This window comes from Podarcis bocagei (genome assembly GCF_964188305.1).
Source record: "Podarcis bocagei genome assembly, chromosome: 1".
Lineage (NCBI taxonomy): Eukaryota > Metazoa > Chordata > Lepidosauria > Squamata > Lacertidae > Podarcis > Podarcis bocagei.
In genome coordinates, this window is record NC_138125.1 from 81,128,422 (window position 1) to 81,150,650 (window position 22,229).

Here is a 22,229-nt window from a genome sequence, read left to right on the forward strand (position 1 = left end):
CAGTCTGTAACAGATTAAACAACTGCCTGTTTAAATAATGAAATTTGTTGAATTCTTGCAGGGCTGAAGGAGGAAGACGATATGGCTACATGGGTCACTTAACAAGAATAGCTAACTGTATTGTGCACAGTACGGATAAAGGGCCAAATTGTACATTAGTGCAGCAGCTTATTAAAGGTAAGTGATGTACTTTTAAAGAAACAAATACTTGATCTTATTGCTGATTTCTAAATGTGGACAATGTATATCCCTATCTCCCCTTCTCACATGCCAAGCCTTTACCTTCGGGTTTGCTCTGAGAGTTTATCAGTCAGCCCATTGGTTCCTGCCTCTCCTACAACATCTTAAAAGTTAATCACTGCAGAATTGATTGTCAGTGCATGTTATCTATATCTAAGCAAAGCTAAAATTCTACAGGTTGATTCTGCCCATTAGATATTTTTCACTCTACCCCTGCTAGTTTTGTCTGTAATATCTGTTATAGGGGCTGTTTATATACAAAAATGAAAATTTGCCCTTTGGGGTAGATCAGTTTTATGCCAAGGCAATTTTAACTGATTTAAGACACATTTTAAATCATGTTTCCCACTTTGGGAACAAAGTGGACAAAGAGTGATTCAGACAGTAGAAGTTTCTTTAGAAAAGGCTGCATTCCTTTTGGAATTTATCAGGGCCACATACCAATTACAGGGAGAGATAAAAGCCAGCAGAGGGTTGGTTCAGAACCAGAAATGGGTAAGTGAATCTTCACTCCAGGAAGAATCTCAGATTCTACTTTTAGGTCTCACATGTCTTCCTTCTGCATACAGCAAGGAACAAGGCAGAATTTCTAGCATGTGGGTTCTACCTTACTTTGGGGAATGAGTGTATATGTTTTTGTAATGCTTTTGGTATTTTAAAATAATAAAATAGAGTGAAAATTAATGTGCCTTACATGACAACATGCAGCAGCTTTCTTATTAAACCGCTTTCTGCTTGACTTTCTAGAGCTTCCAGATGAAATCAGGGAGCGATGGGAGACTTTCTGCACAAGTTCTTTAGGAGAAACAAACAAAAGAAACACAGTGGATCTAGTAGGTTTCATAAGACGAAGTTTCTGGGAGATTTTCTATGGGAATTTTGGCCCTTATTTGTCAGGAATGCAGGACAACACCTTTCTAACTCATAGAATCATAGAAGTATAGAGTCGGAAGGGACACCAAGGATCATCTAGTGCAGCCCCTACAATGCAGGGATTTCAGCCAGATCATACATGACATATGCCCCCCCCCAAAAAAAACCCCTTTGCTTTAAAACCTCCAAGGAAGGCGAGGCATTCCACTTGTCACTTTTCCCAGGATGTCGAGGAACCATTAATATGCCCCCGTGTCCAAGAGAGATTGCTATCCTATCTTTGTTTTGAAAGCGTGTGCAGCTCTAATTTTCAAAGTATACTAACTTTGTATCGTCTTAGAGAATTCCTTTGCCAAAAATAGAGCCCTACTTTTGGATTTTGAACAGTACAGAGTTTCTTATAATTAAGACCCCAGGCAGATTGGTCTTTTAATAATTCGTTTAATACATACACACATTTTTTTGAACTATGTATAGACCTGGGACGTATTGTTTTAAACCCTTTTTCTGACGCTGATTCTTTAATTGTTCTGTCTCTAGGTTACTACTTGTCATATACATTCATCCAGTGACGATGAAATTGATTTTAAAGAAACTGGTTTCTCGCAGGATTCCTCTTTACAGCAAGTGAGTCAAACTCTGGACTGTTTGCAATTGTTTGCATTGATGCCTTAATTGAAAAGAACTTGGGTGAGACGATTGTCTCGGGAATTTGCAACTTTTAAAACTTAGATTTAGCATTTTTGAGATGAGGAAAAAATTGAAGGCATATCCTGAAAGCTGTGGAATTTTGGGGGAGGGGTATGTATGGTCACAACTTCCAGGATGTAAGTAATTTTGGTCTGTATCATTAATTTGATTAGAATTTTAATTTTCTAACAACTCTTGTCAGTTGCAATTTTCTGAGGAGACATAAGGAGATTTCAGAATATATGTTTTGAATACTGCAAACCATGTTTGGCTTGGAACATCGTGTGAACTGACCTGTAAGAGCTAAGGCAGTTAATTCCTTTAGGTGTTCCAGCTGGCAAACTAAAAGTGTAGTTACCTGCTTTCACAAATGTGTAGCACCCTCAAGCTGGAAATACTTGTGTTATTTCTCTTAACAGTCTTAGTGAACTGATTATATATATTCTGTAGTCTATTATCACCTGATCGTGAGTTAACTGTTCTTTTATGGTCATGACTGTGGAACTAAAAGAGGGTTATAATCTTATCTGGGAGGGGAAGCAGACCACATGTTCCCACAGTCTTGTGTACCCCTGATCCTGCAGAAATGGTGGTTGGCAGTTGTACCACCAAAGGCATATATGACTAGTGCTTTAGAGGCTATTTTTTCTAGCACAGTTCTCTTTCCGACAAAATCACCCAGTTTCTGGCTGTTCACTCAAAGAAGGCACTTGAAAAATCTGCTTTACTGTCTGTGAACATGTAGTCTTAGTTTAACTGCAATTCTAGAATTAGCCTCTTTCTCCCCCAGTCTCCTGATACGTACTTTGGGGATTTCTCCATCCATGGGCATAAAAGCTGTCTTCATCTGTGCCATGGTAGTTCATCAAATCTGAGTCTAGTTTATTCTAGCCAGTTAGTGACGACAGCTTGAAAAGTTACTCTGGATCATGCTTACTTAAAAGAGCTCCAAACTGTTGCAGTAGCTTTTCTTTTTTCTGTGGCCTATGCAGAAAATTAAGATGCTATCTTAAATATTTGTTGAATGCCTTATTTGGTGGCATCACGAGGCACCTAATTCATTTACCAGAACCATGTTAGTGGATGCAACCTTCTTAGTAAGGAAATTGCTTTGTAGATACTGCCTCCAAAATATATGTAACTTCTGCTGGATCCAAAAAAGACTTCCCTTTATCTTCCTCAAATAATTTGATGGAGGTGTCACACTGTTTCTCTTCAAGCTACTTCTGTAAGAGTATCCAAACTCTTGTTGCCTTTTTACCTATAGTTTTTAAAAGAGTAACTTCAGGCCTAAGTTAATTATTACTTTATGAAAAAGTAACCGAATCATTACAGAAGAGCAACTGTTACCAAGCATTTGCCCTAAGGCCCTCAAGTTTCAACATTCGATAGTTCATAGATAAATAATTTAGGAGAAAGTGTTTCTGGAGCAAAATGGGCAAGTAGTATTTAGACTATTATTAGAATCATTATATCACTGTCATTGGTCCTGGGGTTGCCAGGCCTTTTCTGATTATCAGATGCAACAAATGACGTCCAATTTTATTGACCAGTTTGGCTTCAACGATGAGAAGTTTGCTGACCAAGATGATATCGGCAAGTGAGTATTTTAAAATTTAATGTCTGCCTTTTTGTTTTCCATTTGTTTGTGTTGCAATGGTTAGTGGCTGTCTCTCTGTGTGTAGTCAGCTTGTTCATTTTCCAGTTACACATTTTGTGCACTCATAAGAGGAATTTTTCCTTTAAATTATGCCTCATGTCTAACGCCTCTATCCCTAGCATTTATGAAGCAAACTCTTCTTATGACTGTCACTAAAATAATAGACCAGAATGCTCACAATGTTGATTTCTCTCTCTGAAGCCTCTTTATCCCAATCCAGAGTACTATGTTCTGAATGCACTGTGTACCAGGTTTCTGATTAAGTTTTCTTTTCATAGAAGATTGACATAACCAACACAACTTCTGTGTGGTTCTGTATGGTACTAATCCATATAGTGTAATTTTTGCATAAGTGAAGGTTGTGAACATAGACCTGATTAATTTAGCTTATCCTTTGAGTCCAATAATATTACTAGATTTGATTGGTACTGTCAGTTCATTATATTTTAAATGTGTGCCCTTGGAGGTTTAGAACAGGTAAGAACTTACCCAGTTTTAAAATGTGAGTTAATTTATGTACTGTAGCTGGATCTCTTCCCTGTGAGTAGCTGCAAGCATATGCACCATTTGTTTTGTTTTCATATATGTTTATGGAAACAGTGAATCCCCCCCCCCCATTACTTCCCAAATAGTAAAGGAAAATGGTTAGTTCCCTGTTTGGTGTGGGAGTGTCCGCTGTGTGTTCTATCAGTCCCATTTGCCAAAGGCAGAGATGAGTGGAATAGAAAAATTGTACCAGAGCACCCACCATGTTGGATCACTGGGGAAACCAAACTCAAAAGAAAGAAGGACAATCTGTCTAAAGGGGGACAAGAAAACAATGTTGCTCATCTGAAATGGGTGCATTGCTTTCAGTCAGCCACCAGATGGCAGAGCAGCATAATTCAAGCCAGTGAGAATCATTTTTAACATCTGGTGATGCAATCTGTACAAAGCCAGAGCTCCATAGATCAGGTAAAGGCTGCTCAAAGGCCTGCTTTAGATCCTACTAAATGCATCTTCATTTTTCAATAAGAATTTGTTGAGAAGTTTAGAATCCCCATTTTCTGATTCTCATAGAATGTTCCTAATAATAACATTAATAATCCAAGCACCAGAATTCATAGCAGATGCCACCCTGGGCTCAGTATATCACTCTACAAAGACCAGAGTAGCTAATGGTGGTGATCAGACCCTTTCTGTGGCTAAAATAGTGGAGCATGTACAGTAATTCTTTCATCTTACGCACATTTGACTTGCATGTTTTCAGTTATATGCAGTTGGCTGAAATTGCACAAGTCAATTCCCAAGCAAGGCAGAGAGCTTAAAAGCTCTTTTCATGCCAGGTCTTCTTTGTGAAAGGTGCGTTCAAGCTCTCCACCTTGCTTGCTCAGCATGCCAGTTCTGGAAGGCCATGGGATGTTCTCTCGAGATTTTACATGAACATCGCTGGCCTTCTAGAGCCGGTGCATCGAATGGGCCTTGCCCAGCAAGCAAATCAGAGAACTAGCTTAAAAGCTCTTTTTGTGCTGGGTAACCCAAGCAGACTTTAGATGAAAATAACTTTTATGCTCTTGACCTTGCTGGCTGGGGGAAGCCCACTCGGTGCACCAGCTATGGGAGTATGTGGGTGCTCTTTATCTCTCCTTCCACCCGCTAGCTTCAGGGCAGCTTCAAGAGTTTAACTATATGCAGTTTTCATGTATACATGTAAAACTTGGTACTGAACCCCTACGAAATAGGAGGAATTGCTGGTACATTCTCTCCAGTAGTAACCATTTGTCATAGGAAACTGCCTTTAACCAAGTCAGTCAATTGGTCTGTCTAGTTCAGTGTTGTTTGGACTTACAATGGCCGTACGTTGGTATGGTAGATCAATCTACACAGCCATTAGCATGAGAAGCCAAACATCTGTCCACTCCACCTTGCATCTGGGCCCTATACTGCTCTATCCAACAAGGTTCCCATCCCCCAACATCTGTTGAGCAGCCATGTGGTCTTTAACAAGCAGTAGACAGCCACCCAACCCATCCAGCATCATACAGGGCTCTTCCACAACCCACAGTGGATGTCTCTCATGCCAAGCAAGAGAATGGAACATTGATTACTTACTGTGAAGCTTCATTCTTGTTCGGCATATGAAGCAATCCACTTCCTCACCTGTACATACTCTGTCATGCACGCACACCATTGAACTAGATTACTACTCTTCTGAATTTATATGGGGTTAGGTTTACAAATGATTTTGCTACAAGTTATCCGTGGAATGCAACTGAGGAGAAGACAGCTGGGGGGGCGGTTTCATAAAGAAAAAAATATGGTCACATGTCTTTGCCTAGAGTAAATGGGAGAGATGCAGTCCACAGTGAATGCCTTTGCATGCCAAATATACAGTAAGTTATCGCTGTGCTGCTTAATTAAGTATCTGGAACTGACAAATTAAAGTGCTTTATTACTTTGTTTAAAGAAGGTGGGCACCCTTAAATCTTTTCATCGTTTAATCTGTTTCTGGATTAGAATATTTGATTTGACGGCAGTTTTAGCATGGTTATCTGTAAGTTTAGGTAACTAGTAGTGAGGATTGTTTTCCACAATACTTTTTTTGTTTGTTTCTTCAGCTCTGTGAGCCTGTGACAGAGGTCTTGGCTCCTTTTTTGGATGCAACAAGTCAAAATCCTCACAAGTTTAGTAGTAGAAAAGAATGTATCAGTTTCATGAGATTATAAAATGATGTGAACTGAAATAATTCAGGGGTCTGTGTGGAATGCCATTTATTCTCTGTTTTAGTGTATAAATTTGTACTTTGTTCACAGTGTTTCTTTTGATCGCGTATCAGACATCAATTTTACCCTCAATACAAATGAAAGTGTAAGTATATTCTTGCAGCTATTGTAAAATTCAAAGTGGATGCTATTTGTTCACATTCTCTCTATGTGTGAGTGGAGAGGCCCTGCCCTTTTTGGTGGCATTGTTTGTAAAGAGGAACATTTTAAGAGATTTTTTTGTAGCTTTCTGTCTTAACACTGCAGTGATTCAAGCATCTTTATCAGGAAACATTGATGGGTAGGGGTCCATAATTTTGGTCACCATGATGAGTGTTCTGCCACCCAATCTTGGGAGCTGAAGGAGACAGTTGGGCTTGGCCCTGCTCTTGTGTTGCACTTTCAACATGCTCAGAGGAAGCCCAGCATAACTATAGAGATGTTCTGCGCCCCCTCCCCAACTGCAAGATGAGGTAGAAACCTGGAGCTGCTTTTGGTGTGGTGCATCCAAGCTTCTTGCAGCACCTTGGAAGCAGAGTCACAGTGCAGTTCTAGGAATTAGTCCCCCACCATCTGCTCCCCAGCTTCACATTTGGTTCTGGCAAGAGCATGGGGTTGTATCTGACCTCAGTATGCATATCAAAGGCGTCAAGTTGGGGACAGAACCTTGTACTTGGGGGGGGGGGAGAGGCAGAATCCTAGCGACCACATGTTCATTGACTAGTCAGTTCATTGGTCAGCCAGAATTTATCAACCCTGTTTATAAGCTTTCAAGAAGACTGGAGTTGTGTCCCTCAGCCTCACAAGAGACTAGGAATGGTTTTAACAGGTGCAGATTTAGGGGCATGTTGGTGAAGCAGCATCCAAAGTACACCATCTGTTAAGTGATGGAATGCATTGCCAGAGTGGGGCTGGTTAACTCATGGAAAGTCCTTTGGTATTCTCAGGATGGCTCTGCGCAGGTTTCTTTGATAGATGCTGTAAAACTATTGGAGACCTAATCTTGGGACAGAATTAGTCATGGCCCTTTTTAGTTTTATTAATTAACATTAGGAGCCCTTCTTTCTGGTCACTTTCTGGTCACTTCCCATTTGTTCTATTGTTTTCAGATACAGTGAATGCCCATCCAGAGTAATAAAGGTAGCTAATGTGCTATGGCAGAGACAGTGAACTGGCAGCCCGCAGGCTGGGTCTTTTTTGTGGCTCTGCTATGAACTCTCCTAGTCAGATCAGGAGTGTCAGCTGTTCTAAGTTCTTTGAGGCTTCCCTTGTGTTCCAGAGGAAAACTTGCCCCATCTCCTAATTGCAGTGAGGACTAGAGAAAATACATATGCTGCTTCTCCCTTGCAAGTACTCGTCCCAGGAAATGAGATCAACCCAGAGTCCTCTGGGAGGGATCTTGCATTCCCAGAGGATGAGGGCACCTGTTGAAGTGAAGCAATATGCAAGTCTTCCATTGCTGTTTTCACTCAGCTTGGCACCAATCCTTGATACCAATGTGAATTTTTCTTTTTTTTGGGGGGGGGGGACTCATTGAGTGAGACAGTGGTTGTCCATTTCTTTGGAAGGAGAGGTCATAGGAAGTCTCCAGCATGGCATAATCTACCAGTTTAAAGTGGTCAACTACCTATGAGCTGGTGATATTATGTTCTGAGAATTTTAATGCTAAATTTAAGGAACAACAGCAGAGTATTCTGATGCTATCTGAACTTTGCTTTACACATGGAACAAAATACTTTCTACCAGAAGCCTATCTGTTCTTTACAGTTTGGGATATGAATATTAATTGTGTTGGGTAGCACTTCAGAGTTGTTGCTTTTGTTTTTTAAAACATAACATACATCATGACTAGCCACCTAAATGTGATATTCAGTGTTCATGAGTGGTGAATTTAGTCTTTGTAATTTATTTGCTTTTTGTTATGTTTAGGGCAATATTGCTTTGTTTGAGGCGTGCTGTAAGGAGAGAATACAGCAGTTTGATGATGGTGGTTCCGATGAAGAAGATATCTGGGAAGAGAAGCATATTGCTTTTGCACCAGAATCTCAGAGAAGATCCAGGTAACTTTAAGATGGCAGGGAATATGTTTTGCCTCTAATTAAATCTAATCTAAAAGCTAATATATTTACCTATTTCAGCACTGGTAAGCTTGTGCCAGGTGCTTTTAGGAAGAATAATGCAAAGATGAATATATTACATTCCAGCAGTAATTGGGATGATATTCTTATCCCTACACTACTGTTGTCTTCATAAGATCGCACATCTTCAGCTGGTTAAGTCAGGCTTGTGTCCTGATCCAAAGTGGGTCACAACAGGAGCACTACCACCATGAAAATATATGGTAAAAAATTAAGAAATAGGGCCTTGAATTCATGTTTGGATTAAAAGTGGGTTCTGAGTCTGAGAAGGTCAAGGATACCTGAATTAGGTGATGCAAGTGACCTAATTCACATGTCACAGTAAACCATAATTAATGTTTTGTCAGAATGCAAAGATTGATCCAGCTTCATTTCTCCCCTCTAGCCAGCAACAGCCATGATCCCTGGCTTAGTGTTACATCCCAACTAGAGATTGTTTTGTTTGGTGGGAATTTTGCCATTAACAGTGGGAAAGTTTAGATTCTGTGGTTGTCTTTTGTGTCATCAAGGCAAAAAATGGCAAAAAAACAAACAAACCCAAACCCCTCTTGGGTGGTAGAAATAATATTTCTGTATGTGTCTGTTCTTCTTGTTTTGTTTTTTTTTAAAAAAAGCTCAGGCAGTACAGACAGTGAGGAGAGTACAGATTCTGAAGAAGAGGATGGAACAAAGCAGGACTTGTTCGAGTCAAGCACCAATACAGAAGACAAGATGGAAGTAGATTTGAATGAGGGTAGGTAGTTTTTATGCCACTGCTTCTTGCTCACTTTAAGATACTGGAAGTGGAAATCTCAGACAAGCATAATTCTATTAAGCAAGGGCACTTCCAGACTGCCATTATTTTCAAGTGAGATTCCTTCGCATACCAGTAAACTCTGCTTGTGCAATTAAAGTTTATTGGAGCCTGCTTCCCCAAAACACCAAACTTTTCGAAGTAAGAAAAGTGATAGGGTAATGCAATGGAAAGTGTGGGAATAACACATTCTTTGATGCAATGTCATCTTAACCTTCCCCCCAACAAACAAATCAGAGTGAATGCTCATTAAACAGCCAACATTGTCTAATTTCCCTGCAAGGCAAATCAGGATGAATGATCAAAAAACAGGTTGTCCAGAAACACTCAAAAGTGAGACAGAACTCAGTGGTTAGAACGTCCCTTCTTTGTTTTGGGATAAATTGACCACATAAGCAATAGTATATCAAACACACGGTGGCAATTAAAATGCCAGTGTTGAGCACAGATGTGTGACTAAAGCTTTGGGGTTGAAACAAGGCAAGTCTGAATCAAAGCCTCAAATATTTGTTGAACCAGTTAAACCTTAGGATCATTCTGCCTTGAGATAAAGGAAACATTCAGACAAACCTTTGGAATAGGAAACATATTTTGGAGGACTGAGGGTTACTAGGATTGGAGAAATCCAAAATCCAGACAGTTTTGGAGTGGAATATTCTAATATTGTACTTTTGAAATCATATATGTTCCTTAATGAGGTGTGCATTGTTTTAAGTTGCCCAAGGAATTCCCAAATCTGTTTTAATCTAATATTTTAAGTCCTAGTCCCATGGCAGTTTTTTTGCTTTCTTAGTTTTTTGCTTTTTTAAAAATGATAAATGTATCAATCTTTCCAGCACCTAACTGGTCAGCTAACTTTGATGTTCCTATGGAAACAACACATGGTACGAATCTGGATTCTGTTGGGTCTGACGTTTGGAGCACAGAAGAGCCAATGCCAGCAAAAGAAACTGGCTGGGCCTCCTTTTCAGAGTTCACATCTTCACTAAGGTAGGAAAGTACTGTGTTGCTTCAGGTCTTGTGAATCAAATGGAATTTAATTTTGAGTGAAAGTGCTGATACTCTTTTCATGAGCTAAGCTGAAAATTGAGGGAGTTCTGAGTCTGTGAGTGTAGGGATTTGGTTTTAAAGAGATCTTGAATTGAAAAGATTCATTCCCAGAGAGCCTTTTTAAAGCTGCAGGTTAATTTTATTACGGGAAGCCAAAATGTTTATATGTATCTCTGAATTGACAGGAGAGCTATAGGGAGAACTGTGGGGTGGGCAAGGAGAGACATAAGTGCAGGAATGTTGTCTCCTCTCCTGGTTCTACTTGTTCTGTTCTGACATTTGAGAATGGCTATAGAGTACTCAAGTCAGCAGCCCCAAAGCAAATATATGGAGAGTGAAAACATTTTCTTTTGTCAACCGCTCACCAAAAAGACAGAATTACTTCATTTTTGGTCGCAGCACCACCTGCAGTATCTTCTCCTCTGTAACATGGTGCTTTTTTCAGCTCTCCAGCTATTTCTATGTTTCTGTGATTGCAATATGTAGAAGTCAAATAATTTAGGTTCTCTGCTCACGTTGCAGTCTTTTCCCTTCATATCCTAATTACAACAGGGAGAGTTGAAATTATAAATGAATATTTAGCTTTCAACTAGACACAAACTCGTATACATTGATATGTGTTCCATTTCCTTTTATTCCCTTTTGATTGCACATGAATGTTTTCTAGAACTCTCAAATTGTCAGCACAAAATGTTGAGGCATCTACTCACATGATGTAGAATGGGCAGACTGCTTCACCAATCTAAAATATAGTTCCAACATACTTATTTTGATAAACACTAAAAATGGAATTCATCAAAGCTTTCGTTTTCTTTCAAAGTCCAAAAGATTCCTTAAGAAGTAATTCACCCGTAGAGATGGAAACCAGCACAGAGCCCATGGATCCTCTGAGTGCAAATGTAGCACTTGCAACGCAACCAGAAGGTAAGAGCACTTAAATAATTCAGACACACATATGGCTGTATATGCATTTGATACTCCATTGTTTATCATTACTTGCACAAATCACAGTGAGCCTCTGGTTCATGTGTTTGCTCCTCCTGTGTGGCTGGAAGAATTTTGGGAGCTTTTAGTTGTAATTAACTGCTGATTGCCATATGCCTAGTTTAAACAAGCCAAGTTTGAAATAGACCAGTGTTAGTGTTAATCAGTTTATAATGCTAGCCAACAGGACAAATGGCAAATAACTGAAAGAAGTAAAAAAATAATAATAATAATTACATCATCATCCCACTACATGTGTGGAGGGAAAAGGTTCTGTGGCTTACGCACATCAGAATAAACTGGTTTTTCATGATGTACAAACACATCAATTGTGTAAATAGGATAAGTATGTCTTGCTTTCTAAAATAATGGAAATTGAAACTATGCCACTGAATGTCTTCCAAATTATATGACTGATGGATATTTAAGAGGTATTAAAACCCTCTGATGTGGCTTCAAATGTGATTAGCTAGCTATTGTTAAGTGATCCAAATTGCCAAATAGACTAGAAAATGGAGGTGGGGATGTTAATATAGAAAATTAAACACACTGTTATCTACCGTTTATTATCTAAATGATTGTGTTTCTATTTTGTGATAATGAACAATTGTAAAAATGGCAAAAAATACATTGTTCCAGAATAAAAATCAGTATTAGCTCCTGAAGCCTTTTCAGCTGTTCAAATTTGTATTTACAGCTGCAGGAAGCATTGCAATGGAGGCTGGTTCTGATGGAGAAGATGATGTAGAAAATGCAGACAAGGTGACTGAAACAGTAATGAATGGCAGTATGAAGGAGACCCTTAGCCTTACTGTAGATGCTAAAACTGAAACTGCTGTCTTCAAAAGGTAAGAGAACACTATGGCTTGATTCATAACATGGGTTTTGATCATTTTAATTTTTTTAATGTTGGCCTGGCATGCCATCTTTGATTTTAAAAGCATGTAAAAACAAATCCATGGCAAAACAGGTAACTTCCTACAACAAAATTAAAGATTTTAAGTGTGATTTGATTGTAGCCACCAGGTGTAATCTTTCAGCATATACAGTGGTGCCTCGCAAGACGAAATTAATTCGTTCCGCGAGTTTTTTCTTCTTGCGAGTTTTTCGTCTTGCGAAGCACCGTTTCCCATAGGAATGCATTGAAAATCAATTAATGCGTTCCTATGGAAACCGCTTGCCAGGCTGGCGGTGCGGAGAAGGGCTTTTCTCCCCACCGCAAGCCTTCAGGACAGGTAGGGGAACAGAGGGGAAGGGGCGCAGCGCTTCTCCTCTATTCCCGGGGCTTGCGGTGGGAGGAGGGTTTTTCCTCCCCACCGCCAACATTCAGAACAGCATTCTGAATGTTGGCAGTGGGAAGGAAAACCCTCCTCCCACCGCAAGTCTTCAGGACGGCCATCCAAAGGCTGGTGCGGGGAGAAGGTCTATCCGCCCCACCGCCAGCCTTCGGAGGAGCCTTCCGAAGGCTGGCGGCAGGAGGAGGTCGCTCCGCCCCACCGCCAGCCTTCAGAGGAGGTCCGAGGACAGTGGGGAAGACGCGCTGCACTTCCCTGCTGTCCCGGAGATTTCCATATGGGCTTTCGTCTTGCGAAGGAAGCCCATAGGGAAATTCGTTTTGCGAAGCGCCTCCAAAACGGAAAACCCTTTCGTCTAGCGGGTTTTCCGTCTTGCGAGGCGTTCGTCTTGCGGGGCACCACTGTACCTTTGTTTTGTGAATTTCAGTGACCAGATTTTTTGGGGGGAGGGTTTTTTTGTTTTGTTTTATTTTTTAGAAATTCTAATCTTCTGACATATTAGCTGCTGGATCCTGCATCTTCTGTCTCTTAAATTTGTCTGTTGCTTTTTTATTTCTTATTTTCCCCCTAATGTTCTAATTATGTTGTAAGGCACAGCGAGCATTTTAAAAGAAAGAAAGGGCATACATTTACTAAATAAAATTTATCACTAACAAAGCCTGGTCACAGAATCCGTTCCATATCTGAATTATTTGTTGCTTTAGAAAAAGGATACCACCACCATTTTAAAGTTGTGTGCAAATGTTATGCATCTTAGTGGAACATAGAGAGTGACGGGGCTGACCCTAAAACACTTCCCAAAAATTGTTGTTCTTAAAATGGAACCCCCGCCGCACGGGGTTGACTAGTCTCCCAAGCTATCCTTGCTAGTTTGTCTTCTGGCCAGTACAGTTTTGTCCTTTAGCATATTCTCTTCTATCAAAATAAGCTGCTCATATTGGCAATTGCACTTTTAGTAGGTTTTCACTGGCAAAATCCTTTCATCCTGTTACACAGCCACTTTATTTTCCTTTATTGTTGGAGAAGGATGTCCAGATGCTAGAGCTTTCTCAGTGTTGGTGTCCAATCTGGTATGATCTCCCTTCTGAGGAACATGATGGTGTAGTATTTGGTGCTGATTAAAGATGCACCTTTTTGCCCAAGCTTTTTGTGGGGGCTTATTTACTGTTTCTTGCTCATTGTTTATTTGAAGAGTTGGCTGAACCTGATGGCAGGGTGGGTGTGTTCATATAAATGTGTGTCAGATATAGGATGGGTTTATGAATGGTGAGATAGGTAAATAATTAACTACAATTTGTTCTTGAGGCAGGGCTTCTGAAAATTAAGCAAGCATCGTTCCTTTTGTGGAAGTGACCCCTCCTAGTTCCTACTGTCCAGTCTTCTCTAAGACACAACACCTTTTTTTGGTGTTGCTCTACATTTCAAATTTGATTCAATATTCTGACAGGAATTTTAGCACCATGACAACATTTTCAAACATTTACTTGGCTAAGTTCAAGTGCAGTGCAGGGTTACCAAATAGGCAGAGTAGGCACTGGCTTAAGGGCCCCATGCTTTTTAGGGGCCCCGTGACAGTGGATCAAAATAATACGGATTTGATCTAGAAAGAAAGTTACAATCAATCTTCCCTAGTTCAATGTCATCCCACTAGAGCATTCACATGACGGGCCCCCCAAGGTTTCATCTACCTAGGGACCTCCACAGGGTTTAATCTGGCACCGTTCAAGTGAGTACAATTTCCTTTTGAAGCAACACAGAGCAACATGGTTGCTTAGGCTTGAGAGCCTATACCTCCAGCTGTTTGAGGAATTTGACCTCCAGCACATCCCACCTTAGGGGGTGCACTTGCATCGCTTCTCAGTCCTTTTTGTGGCTTCCCCCACCCCTGCAGCTTGGCGGCTTTGGTGTGGCCTTCACTTTCTTATGCAGGTGGGATAAGTGCTCAGAAAAAAAGGAAAGTGTCTCCTGCTGTCCTGAAGAACAGAAATTGACACCAAGATGACAAGGAGTGGATTAAGCTGTTCTATATGACCTCAGCATTTTCATCAAGTTAGCCACTAGTGGCACCAAGATCTCTTTGCTGTTTGGGTCACTGCCACTTCAGATCCCGTAAATATATGTGAATTATGATTTTCTTTCCCATTGTGGATCACTTTGTCGCTTATTCATCCACTTTAGATTGATATTTTGGGAGCTGCATCCATACTGTAGCTTGTTTGTGCTCCAAATGGCACCTGTTTTAGGAGGAAGAGTTGGTCACAATTAAGCCAAGGTCTAAAACCGTGGCTTAGTGTGGCATGTGGACTAGCTCAGTTTACTGGATCCCCCCTATCCATATGATAACTGACACATTCTCAAAGAACTCAAAAACTTAAACTAGACAGGACTTCCCTTACGGAATTTCTGCTGATGGTTCTTCAGCAAGACATGCTCTTCTGTACACTTCGTACTTCTGTGTGCATACTTCAACCCCACCCATCAAGGAATATTGGACTGTCCATGAATGCTGCTTTAGGATGGGCTTGTCCTTTGGTTGTCCCCTTGAGAGTAGTTTGAGTCCTGGGGATGACTTTATGTCTGTCCTGTCCTGACTCTTTTCTTGGGGAAGGGTTATAGCTCATTGGTAAAACACATGCTTTTGATGCAGAAGGTCTCAAGTTCAATCCCTGGCCGCTCTGCACAAGACTGGCAAAGCCCTTGTCCAAAACCCTGGAGAGAGGTTGCCGATCAGTGAAGACAGTACTCAGCTAGATGCGCCAGTGGTCTGACTCAGTATAAGGCAGTTTTATACATTCTTCCTTCTCTGTTTTAGCATTACGTATTGGCTTCTATGTTCTAGTTCTAGGGTCAGCCAACTTTTTCAGCCGTGGGCCAGTCCACTGTCCCTCAGACCATGTGGTGGGCCGGACTATATTTTGGAGAAAAAAATGAACGAATTCCTATGCCCCACAAATAACCCAGAGATGCATTTTAAATAAAAGGACACATTCTACTCATGTAAAAACACGCTGATTCCCGGACTGTCCGCAGGCCGCATTTAGAATGTGATTGGGCCAGATTTGGCCCCCGGGCCTTAGTTTGCCCACCTGTGTAGTTTTACACTGTTTCTTTTAAAATTCAAAGATTTGACTCTGTCAGGTTCACCATGTCTCAAACTGAGCTTTCTCTGTATGAAAGGGACAAAGTTTGCTTAATTTCCATAAGCCTTCCCTGAAGGGTAAGTTGTAGGAGCCGATGCCAGTCTGGATCCCCTTCATCCAACAATGATAAGGAACATTCAAGGTCAGTTGAATGTTCTTATATTCATGTTTGCATTAATCATGAATGCCATCTTGTTTTGCCATAAACCTGAATCTATAGCTGAATGTACAGTTGTGCAAATTAATGATTTGCTTAGCTATTTATTTATATTCTGTCAGCATCCCACTTTGCTGCTGTTCTGTGTTCTGCTCTTTTATTTATTTAAGGGCTGCTTCATTATAGTATTTTGTACTAAAGTACAAATACCTGAAGATACATTGGTATATATTAAGTTATAAAGAGTGCACACGTGAGAATTACGCTTCTCCCCCCCCCAAAAAAAAGTGAGTGGGGACTGGGAAAGGATTTGATATCCACTTATATATTTTATCCTTTTTTTCAAAAGTTGTACTCTATTCTTTTCTTTTGGAAGCTGAGAACAATTTATTCTATACTGCTTATGTATCTGCTCACAAACAGTTTCTAATCTAGACTGAGGCCTAGTACAAACAAGTGGGTAGGGGAAGAAATATTGAGTCCAGATTGTACCACTTCAGACTGCAAGTTTGGGCTCACACTTTAGAAGACTCACGTAATGAACCATGACTTTTTGGGCTGCTGCATAAATAGGGCTTAATCCAAAGGCTATTTTTTCTAGGAGTTTCTTAATGGTCTTTTTTTACATTCCTTTTCTGTTCTTTCCCCCCCTCCCCCTCACTTTTGGCTTCAGAGTGTTGAAATCCTATCGGTATGTAAAGGATAATGAATGTTTGTTTTTTTCCATTTTGGGCACCATGTACATTCTTTATTCCTCTTTTTACTACTCTGTAATCTTACATCCTGCATTTTTTCCAGTCCAGTTCCCTTTTAAGTGAACATAAACTGATGCCAGTGATGAATGTGACCAGAATCCACAACCTTGTGCTTGTTTTCCATGTTTCAATCATATTTCTAAAATTCTACTTGCATGTGACCTCTGGACCCTTTCTACCTAAGCCTCCCACTAATGCATGATGATATCAAATGTTGAAGGCACAAATAAAACTGTAACCTGTTTCTTTAGTGAGGAAGGAAAATTGTCTACCTCGCAAGATGCTTCTTGTAAATACGTGGTGGTGGAGAACACAGAAGCTGCAGAAGAAAATCCTGTCACTCCACAGCCTGCTAGCAGCAGTCTAGAACAGAGGTAGCTCTTTATTGCCATATTCCTTTCACGGTGTGGTTTCTTTTACCATTGGAATGAAGGATTTATTTAAGGATATGTATTCTGCCTTGCCAAAAAACCAAAGGCAGCTTATTTGGTATCACACAAGCATTTTTAAAAAGTAGTACTGTATCTAAAATTTTAAACTTAAAAGCAGCATAAGGCAATTATAATAAAGCACTATTACAGTGTTTTAAACAGTAAAAATTCAGACCATCCATTTCAACCAAAGGCAAATTGCAATAAAAATATATTTAAAAGCGGAGAAGGAAGAATATGTGGACCACAGTCCCAAGAACCTTATAGCTTTTATTTAACAATGGAAGAAAAACCTTTATGGATGAAAAACTGTTGTGTTGGGTGGAAGTAGTCATGTACTTGTACTTTACCTTTCAGAAGTCCATGATATATATGACAGATACAAAGAAGCAGAAACTGATACAGTGGTACCTCTAGATGTGAACGCGTTCCGGAGCCCCGTTCGCATCTAGAAGCAAACATAACCCGTGTCCGCATGTCTCATGTTGCGGTGCTTCTGCACATGTGCGTGACGTCATTTTGAGTGTCTGCGCAAGCGGCGAAACCCGGAAGTAACGCGCTCCGTTACTTCCAGGTTGCCGTGGAGCACAACTCAAACGCGCTCATCCCGAAGCACATTCGACTTGTAATGATTGTAATGGTAGCTTTGAAAGATGCTGATTAAACTTCAGGTTAACATTCACTGAATCATGGTCTCTTCTCCATTCCTGTTCTTTTTATGGAAATGAGTGCTTTGTCTGGTTGGCACAGGAAGACTGGGAGAGACAAAAAGTTCTCCCCAAATTTCTGTTTTTTAATGGGGAAAACTCTCTTCTCCTTGGTGTCAACATATCTGGGAGTTTTGTATCTCTGTTCATACCTGGAGGTTTGCAAAGAGCCCTCTGCCACTGCCTTCCTGGGGCCCTGTAACTAAGAGGGATGGGAAGGAGACAGATGCTGGTGCTACTCTCCAGACTCTGTTGAGATTTCTTCCTCCTGTCAGGGATGGGAGATACTTCTTCAAGAATTGGATGCCTCCCCCCCCCCCCAAAGGTGTGTTAATGGGCTTTGAAAAAGGAATTGGCCACTCTCAAAGGATGAAGGTGAGCATGGCCCCAGGTCACAGCAGGGAAATGCCCCTGCTTGCCTTTCTCCTGCTTGCAAACATTTAAGCAGAAGCACTGTTTTGTGAGCACCCGTACTCAAATATTTGTAAGGCCCACATAAATGTAACTGAGTTGCCTCGGCCAACTCCTTTTGTCTTATAACATGACCATCTGAGCCTATAAGCAGGCCTAAAGGATGATTCTATTGATGTCTCTGTTACTGCTGTATCCCTTTGGGCTGTATCCCTTGCTAGTGCTTCTCAGAGTAGACCCATTGAACTTAATGAACCTAAGGTAGGTCTATTAACTTCAGTGGCTCTGAGTAGGACTAAAGTTAAATACAACCCATGTCTCATGTAAAGCTTCCTTAGAGCACTCCCAAAATATTTTCATTTCATAGTTTAGAGCAGAGCTTTCCCAACTTTTCATGTTGGTGGCAGTTTTTCGACATGCATCGTTTTGTAACCAGAGGTTAAACTAACCCCTTTCCAGCCCCAGTAGTAGTGCAGGAAGCGTTTGCATGACATACCTACACACTGCAACTAACATGTTGTGACAGTTTGGAAAGCTCTGGTTTAGAGTATCTGATGTGATCACCTTCCTTAAATTCCTACACCGGCTCTCAAATAGCTCTCTCAATAGCTTTCAAAAGTGGTTCCTCCCATTTTTCTGTTCTCATATTCCACAGTATTTCTTGAATCAAGTAATTCAGGATCGTGGTGCTAGAAAAGCAAAGTGTTACCCAGTGCTTTTTTTCTAGGGGAAAAAGAAGTGCCAGTACTCACTGCCCCGAAATGGCCATAGGAGGGATAGGCAAGTGTGCAAAAAGAGCTGCTTTGTACATGCTCAGGGAAAGAGGCAGCAGGGCTCCAAGCATCACAATTTTTATCTGTTTCCTCATTTTGCATTTTTAAATTAATATAAAGGTGCACTGTGTTAATACTTGGTTCCACATTTTTTAACTTCTTAGGACTGATCAACAAGCTCTTCTAGCAGAAGCATCCGTTAATGGCCCTGTATGATATGTGATATTGACTGCTGTTGGCTGAAGAATATGAACTGATATGCAAGGATTTATGTCTCTTGAGGATTTCATCTAGAGTAATTTTGGAGCCAGTCAATGCTGCACTAATTTCGCAAGGGATCAGGACCAGCAACATTTATATTCTAGATTTTAAGACATTGTACAGAAATTCATAAGTGTAAAAATTGCACATTGAGAAATACCAAGAAATTTTTGCGTATGTTTATAATTGTATTGTTCTAAATGATGGGTGGCCTGTGAAATAAGATCTTGCCACCTTAGTAACAAAAGTAGTGATACTATAGTTAAAATGGCTGTAAGAATAGTTTTATAAAAAAGTGAATACACAAATCTAATGTATTTGAGGCATAACTATTTGACAATTAGTGACCAAAGTATTTAGCAGTTTTCATAATATTTCACCCTAAAAATATCTGAAGTCCATGTTTCTTTCAGTTTGGCAAAGAATTGTTCATCTGCAATGCCCTTTAAATGTTTTGGTTTTAGATTTTCAAAAATGATTTTAAAAGAATTTTGGTGTTCAACATTTTACAGCAGATTTTCAATTGGTAATTGTTTTCTGTATTGTTTAAACCAGATCAAAATGTAAGTCTATGGGTAGAGATTTTAAGTATTTATTGCTACAATTTAGTTGACAAATTGATGTTATTGTAAAGCCATACGTTCTGTTAAGTCTTTGTTTGCTTGAAACAATACCTTACAGGTGAAACACTAGAATATTTTTGAAGTGCACATGGCTTGTTGTGTATTTTAAGTGATTCACCTTTTTTAACCCATTCACCAAGATGTACTTTAAATTCAGAGCATTATAAAATTAAACATTTTTGGAACAATCTTCATATTTAAAACACTGTAATCCTTTTGACAAATCAACTAAATATAATGAAATGCCCATGCTGCTCATGTAATTACAGTTCATGTGTTTTAAAGGTATATCTTTTAAATATCAAAATTGGGCACTTGAGCATGTTAATTGTTATACTTTCACTGTTTTGATCTGTGTGAAGTTTTTCATTTGTAAGTTTTAAACCAGTTTTTTTTTCATAACTGGCTTGTGTATATATATATAGTGATTATGGAAACTAATTGTAATTTATAATTTTCTATGTCATAAAATTCCAACCGCCTTCTCAAACAAGCAATATAATGTATATTGCCACATTGTCTGGTGAAAGGGTTAAAGTACTTCACCTCTTGCACTTTTAGATGCAAATCCATTTTTATTTCTTTTCATAGAAAGTTAGTCATTTATTTTTACATCATTTGTTTTCCTGACCAGTATTTAAAAGCCAAAAGGATACTCTAAACAATGGCCAATGACTTATTTTAGAAAGTGTCCCAAGCTATGTGCCTAATACTACATTGCATACAGAAATAAAGACAAATGTATACTGGTACTTCATTTTATTCTTCCCTTATTTTTAGATTTTCAAAATGCAGTGTTCATGTAAAGTGTTCCCACCTGCATTTCAAATAAACATTTCGCTATATCGGAGGGATCTTCTACATCAAATAGCAAAACAGGAAGCATGCTGCTGCTTACCTACTACAAAACAAAAGTGGATGCTGTCAGTTCCAGCTCACTGGTAGTTCCCATGTTCTATTTACAGTAGAAAAGAGAGCAGTTTAAAACCAATGCTTTCATGCTCATAGCATCTTTGCTTTTTTCAAAGAAACTGGAATTCATTTGGTTATGAGTATTGGCACCTTGTATGCCACAGTGGATTTCTTCATCAAAGGTGTGGTGTATTCCCACTCTGCTAAATTGTTTTCCAACTTGTAAATGTTTGCAAAGTGAAAATGTTTACTAGTTGCAGCTGCATCCCCAGGTAATTACACCAAAGTTTTCAGGCGATAAACTTTGCGAAGTGACGAGCAGGATTAAGTATCTCCAAATTTTTATTTTTATTTCCCACTGAGTAGTAAGTGAACAGGCCCCCTTTTGCTATATAAAACATAAACAAAAACTTTTTCCATTTCAGTATGTTCCTTTCAAAGTGTTGGAGTAAGCTAGAATTGAATTCAGCTCATACTTTTCAGGATGCAAGTCTAAGGTAACAATCCTAAACTCAGTGGAATTTACTTTCAAATAAAGATTTACAGGATCAACAAAGTCCACTTAACGGATTACTTGGGATCTTTTTAGTGCATGTGTGCACAACAGGGAGATAACGTGCGCTAATGGTTTATCCTTCAGAGTTGATTAAAAGTATCTGTTTTTTAAATTAAATTACAGGATGCATCTTGTTAAAAAAAAGTTTCTTCTGTTAATTCATGACTACCGAATCCTGATGTACCTAAAAGGAGCACGCCTTCCCCCCTCCCATGGAGTGAGCATGGCTTCCTTTTGCTTTCATTCCACATGATACGTAGTGGCACGAAATACCTCCCTCTCTCAGAGAGATTGTTTACCTTCTGAAAACACTTTCAAGTGATGTATATTTTACTTCATTAACTCCTTTAAAAAGCAATCTGCTCCAAGGATATTTGTGGTGGTTGTAGACAATGTGACTTTGTAACTGTTCACGAGCCCAGCATCAGTGGCTATAAACAGTCAGACCTGTGCATGTATCAAAAGGTAAATAATTCTGAAAACAGTATCAATGGGCATTGTTATTGCTGTGTTCGTCTGAATTCTATTGAGGCATAAATTAGTTCAAAATTTATTACACAAATTACAACAGCTGAAATAAGATCAGATAAACTAAAAACAGTTTGAACAGTCTAGATTAGTGTGCATACATGGACAGTGCTGTTTTGCCAGCACTTGCGTCTAAGCCAAATTTTGTATAACTTTAAACCTTTCACAGAACAAAGGCTAACTAATAAAAAAAAACTGGCTCCATCAGCAAGCTGATATTTAACACTTGAGCTTGTTTCTCTACAAAACCTCATATCCTTGCTCTCTGATGCTGTAACATGACATGTGTTTCTCATTCTTTTTTCCCTTGGGGGTTTTTTGAGCTTAAATATGTATACTCCTGTAAAAGAGAAAATTACATGGTCATATGTCTCAGCTACATTTTCCATACAGTATAATAAACATCTAATTTAATAAATGAATTATTACAATTACTAGATTACTAGACACTTGTTTATTTTCAGACTAGTCACCTGGTAGTGAAGTGAGATCCATCAGATTTAAGTAGGTG

The 22,229-nt window shown here is 39.5% G+C and overlaps 2 protein-coding genes across 13 annotated transcripts in view; one reads left to right on the forward strand and one right to left on the reverse strand.

Annotated features, from left to right (window-relative positions):
• PPP6R3 (protein phosphatase 6 regulatory subunit 3) overlaps positions 1-20,474 on the forward strand; it is a 55,915-nt gene extending 35,441 nt beyond the window's left edge. For 6 of the 11 annotated variants that reach the window (XM_081197561.1, XM_081197560.1, XM_081197559.1 and 3 more), the window contains 13 exons: positions 62-177; positions 988-1,073; positions 1,654-1,740; positions 3,306-3,403; positions 6,256-6,310; positions 8,134-8,264; positions 8,957-9,075; positions 9,972-10,125; positions 11,006-11,109; positions 11,867-12,017; positions 16,435-16,452; positions 16,768-16,890; positions 19,003-20,474. In XM_081197561.1, the coding sequence (XP_081053687.1) occupies positions 62-177; positions 988-1,073; positions 1,654-1,740; positions 3,306-3,403; positions 6,256-6,310; positions 8,134-8,264; positions 8,957-9,075; positions 9,972-10,125; positions 11,006-11,109; positions 11,867-12,017; positions 16,435-16,452; positions 16,768-16,890; positions 19,003-19,054 (1,294 nt within the window). In that variant the 3' untranslated portion in view covers positions 19,055-20,474. The remainder of the gene's footprint in view (positions 1-61; positions 178-987; positions 1,074-1,653; positions 1,741-3,305; positions 3,404-6,255; positions 6,311-8,133; positions 8,265-8,956; positions 9,076-9,971; positions 10,126-11,005; positions 11,110-11,866; positions 12,018-16,434; positions 16,453-16,767; positions 16,891-19,002) is intronic. The other 5 variants (XM_081197565.1, XM_081197557.1, XM_081197563.1 and 2 more) reach the window with 5 other exon arrangements.
• Positions 20,475-20,958: 484 nt separating this feature from the next.
• LOC308588867 (solute carrier family 9 member C1-like) overlaps positions 20,959-22,229 on the reverse strand; it is a 61,986-nt gene continuing 60,715 nt past the window's right edge. For both annotated transcript variants that reach the window (XM_081197528.1, XM_081197525.1), the window contains one exon: positions 20,959-22,058. In XM_081197528.1, coding sequence (XP_081053654.1) covers positions 22,011-22,058 — 48 coding nt within the window. In that variant the 3' untranslated portion in view covers positions 20,959-22,010. The remainder of the gene's footprint in view (positions 22,059-22,229) is intronic.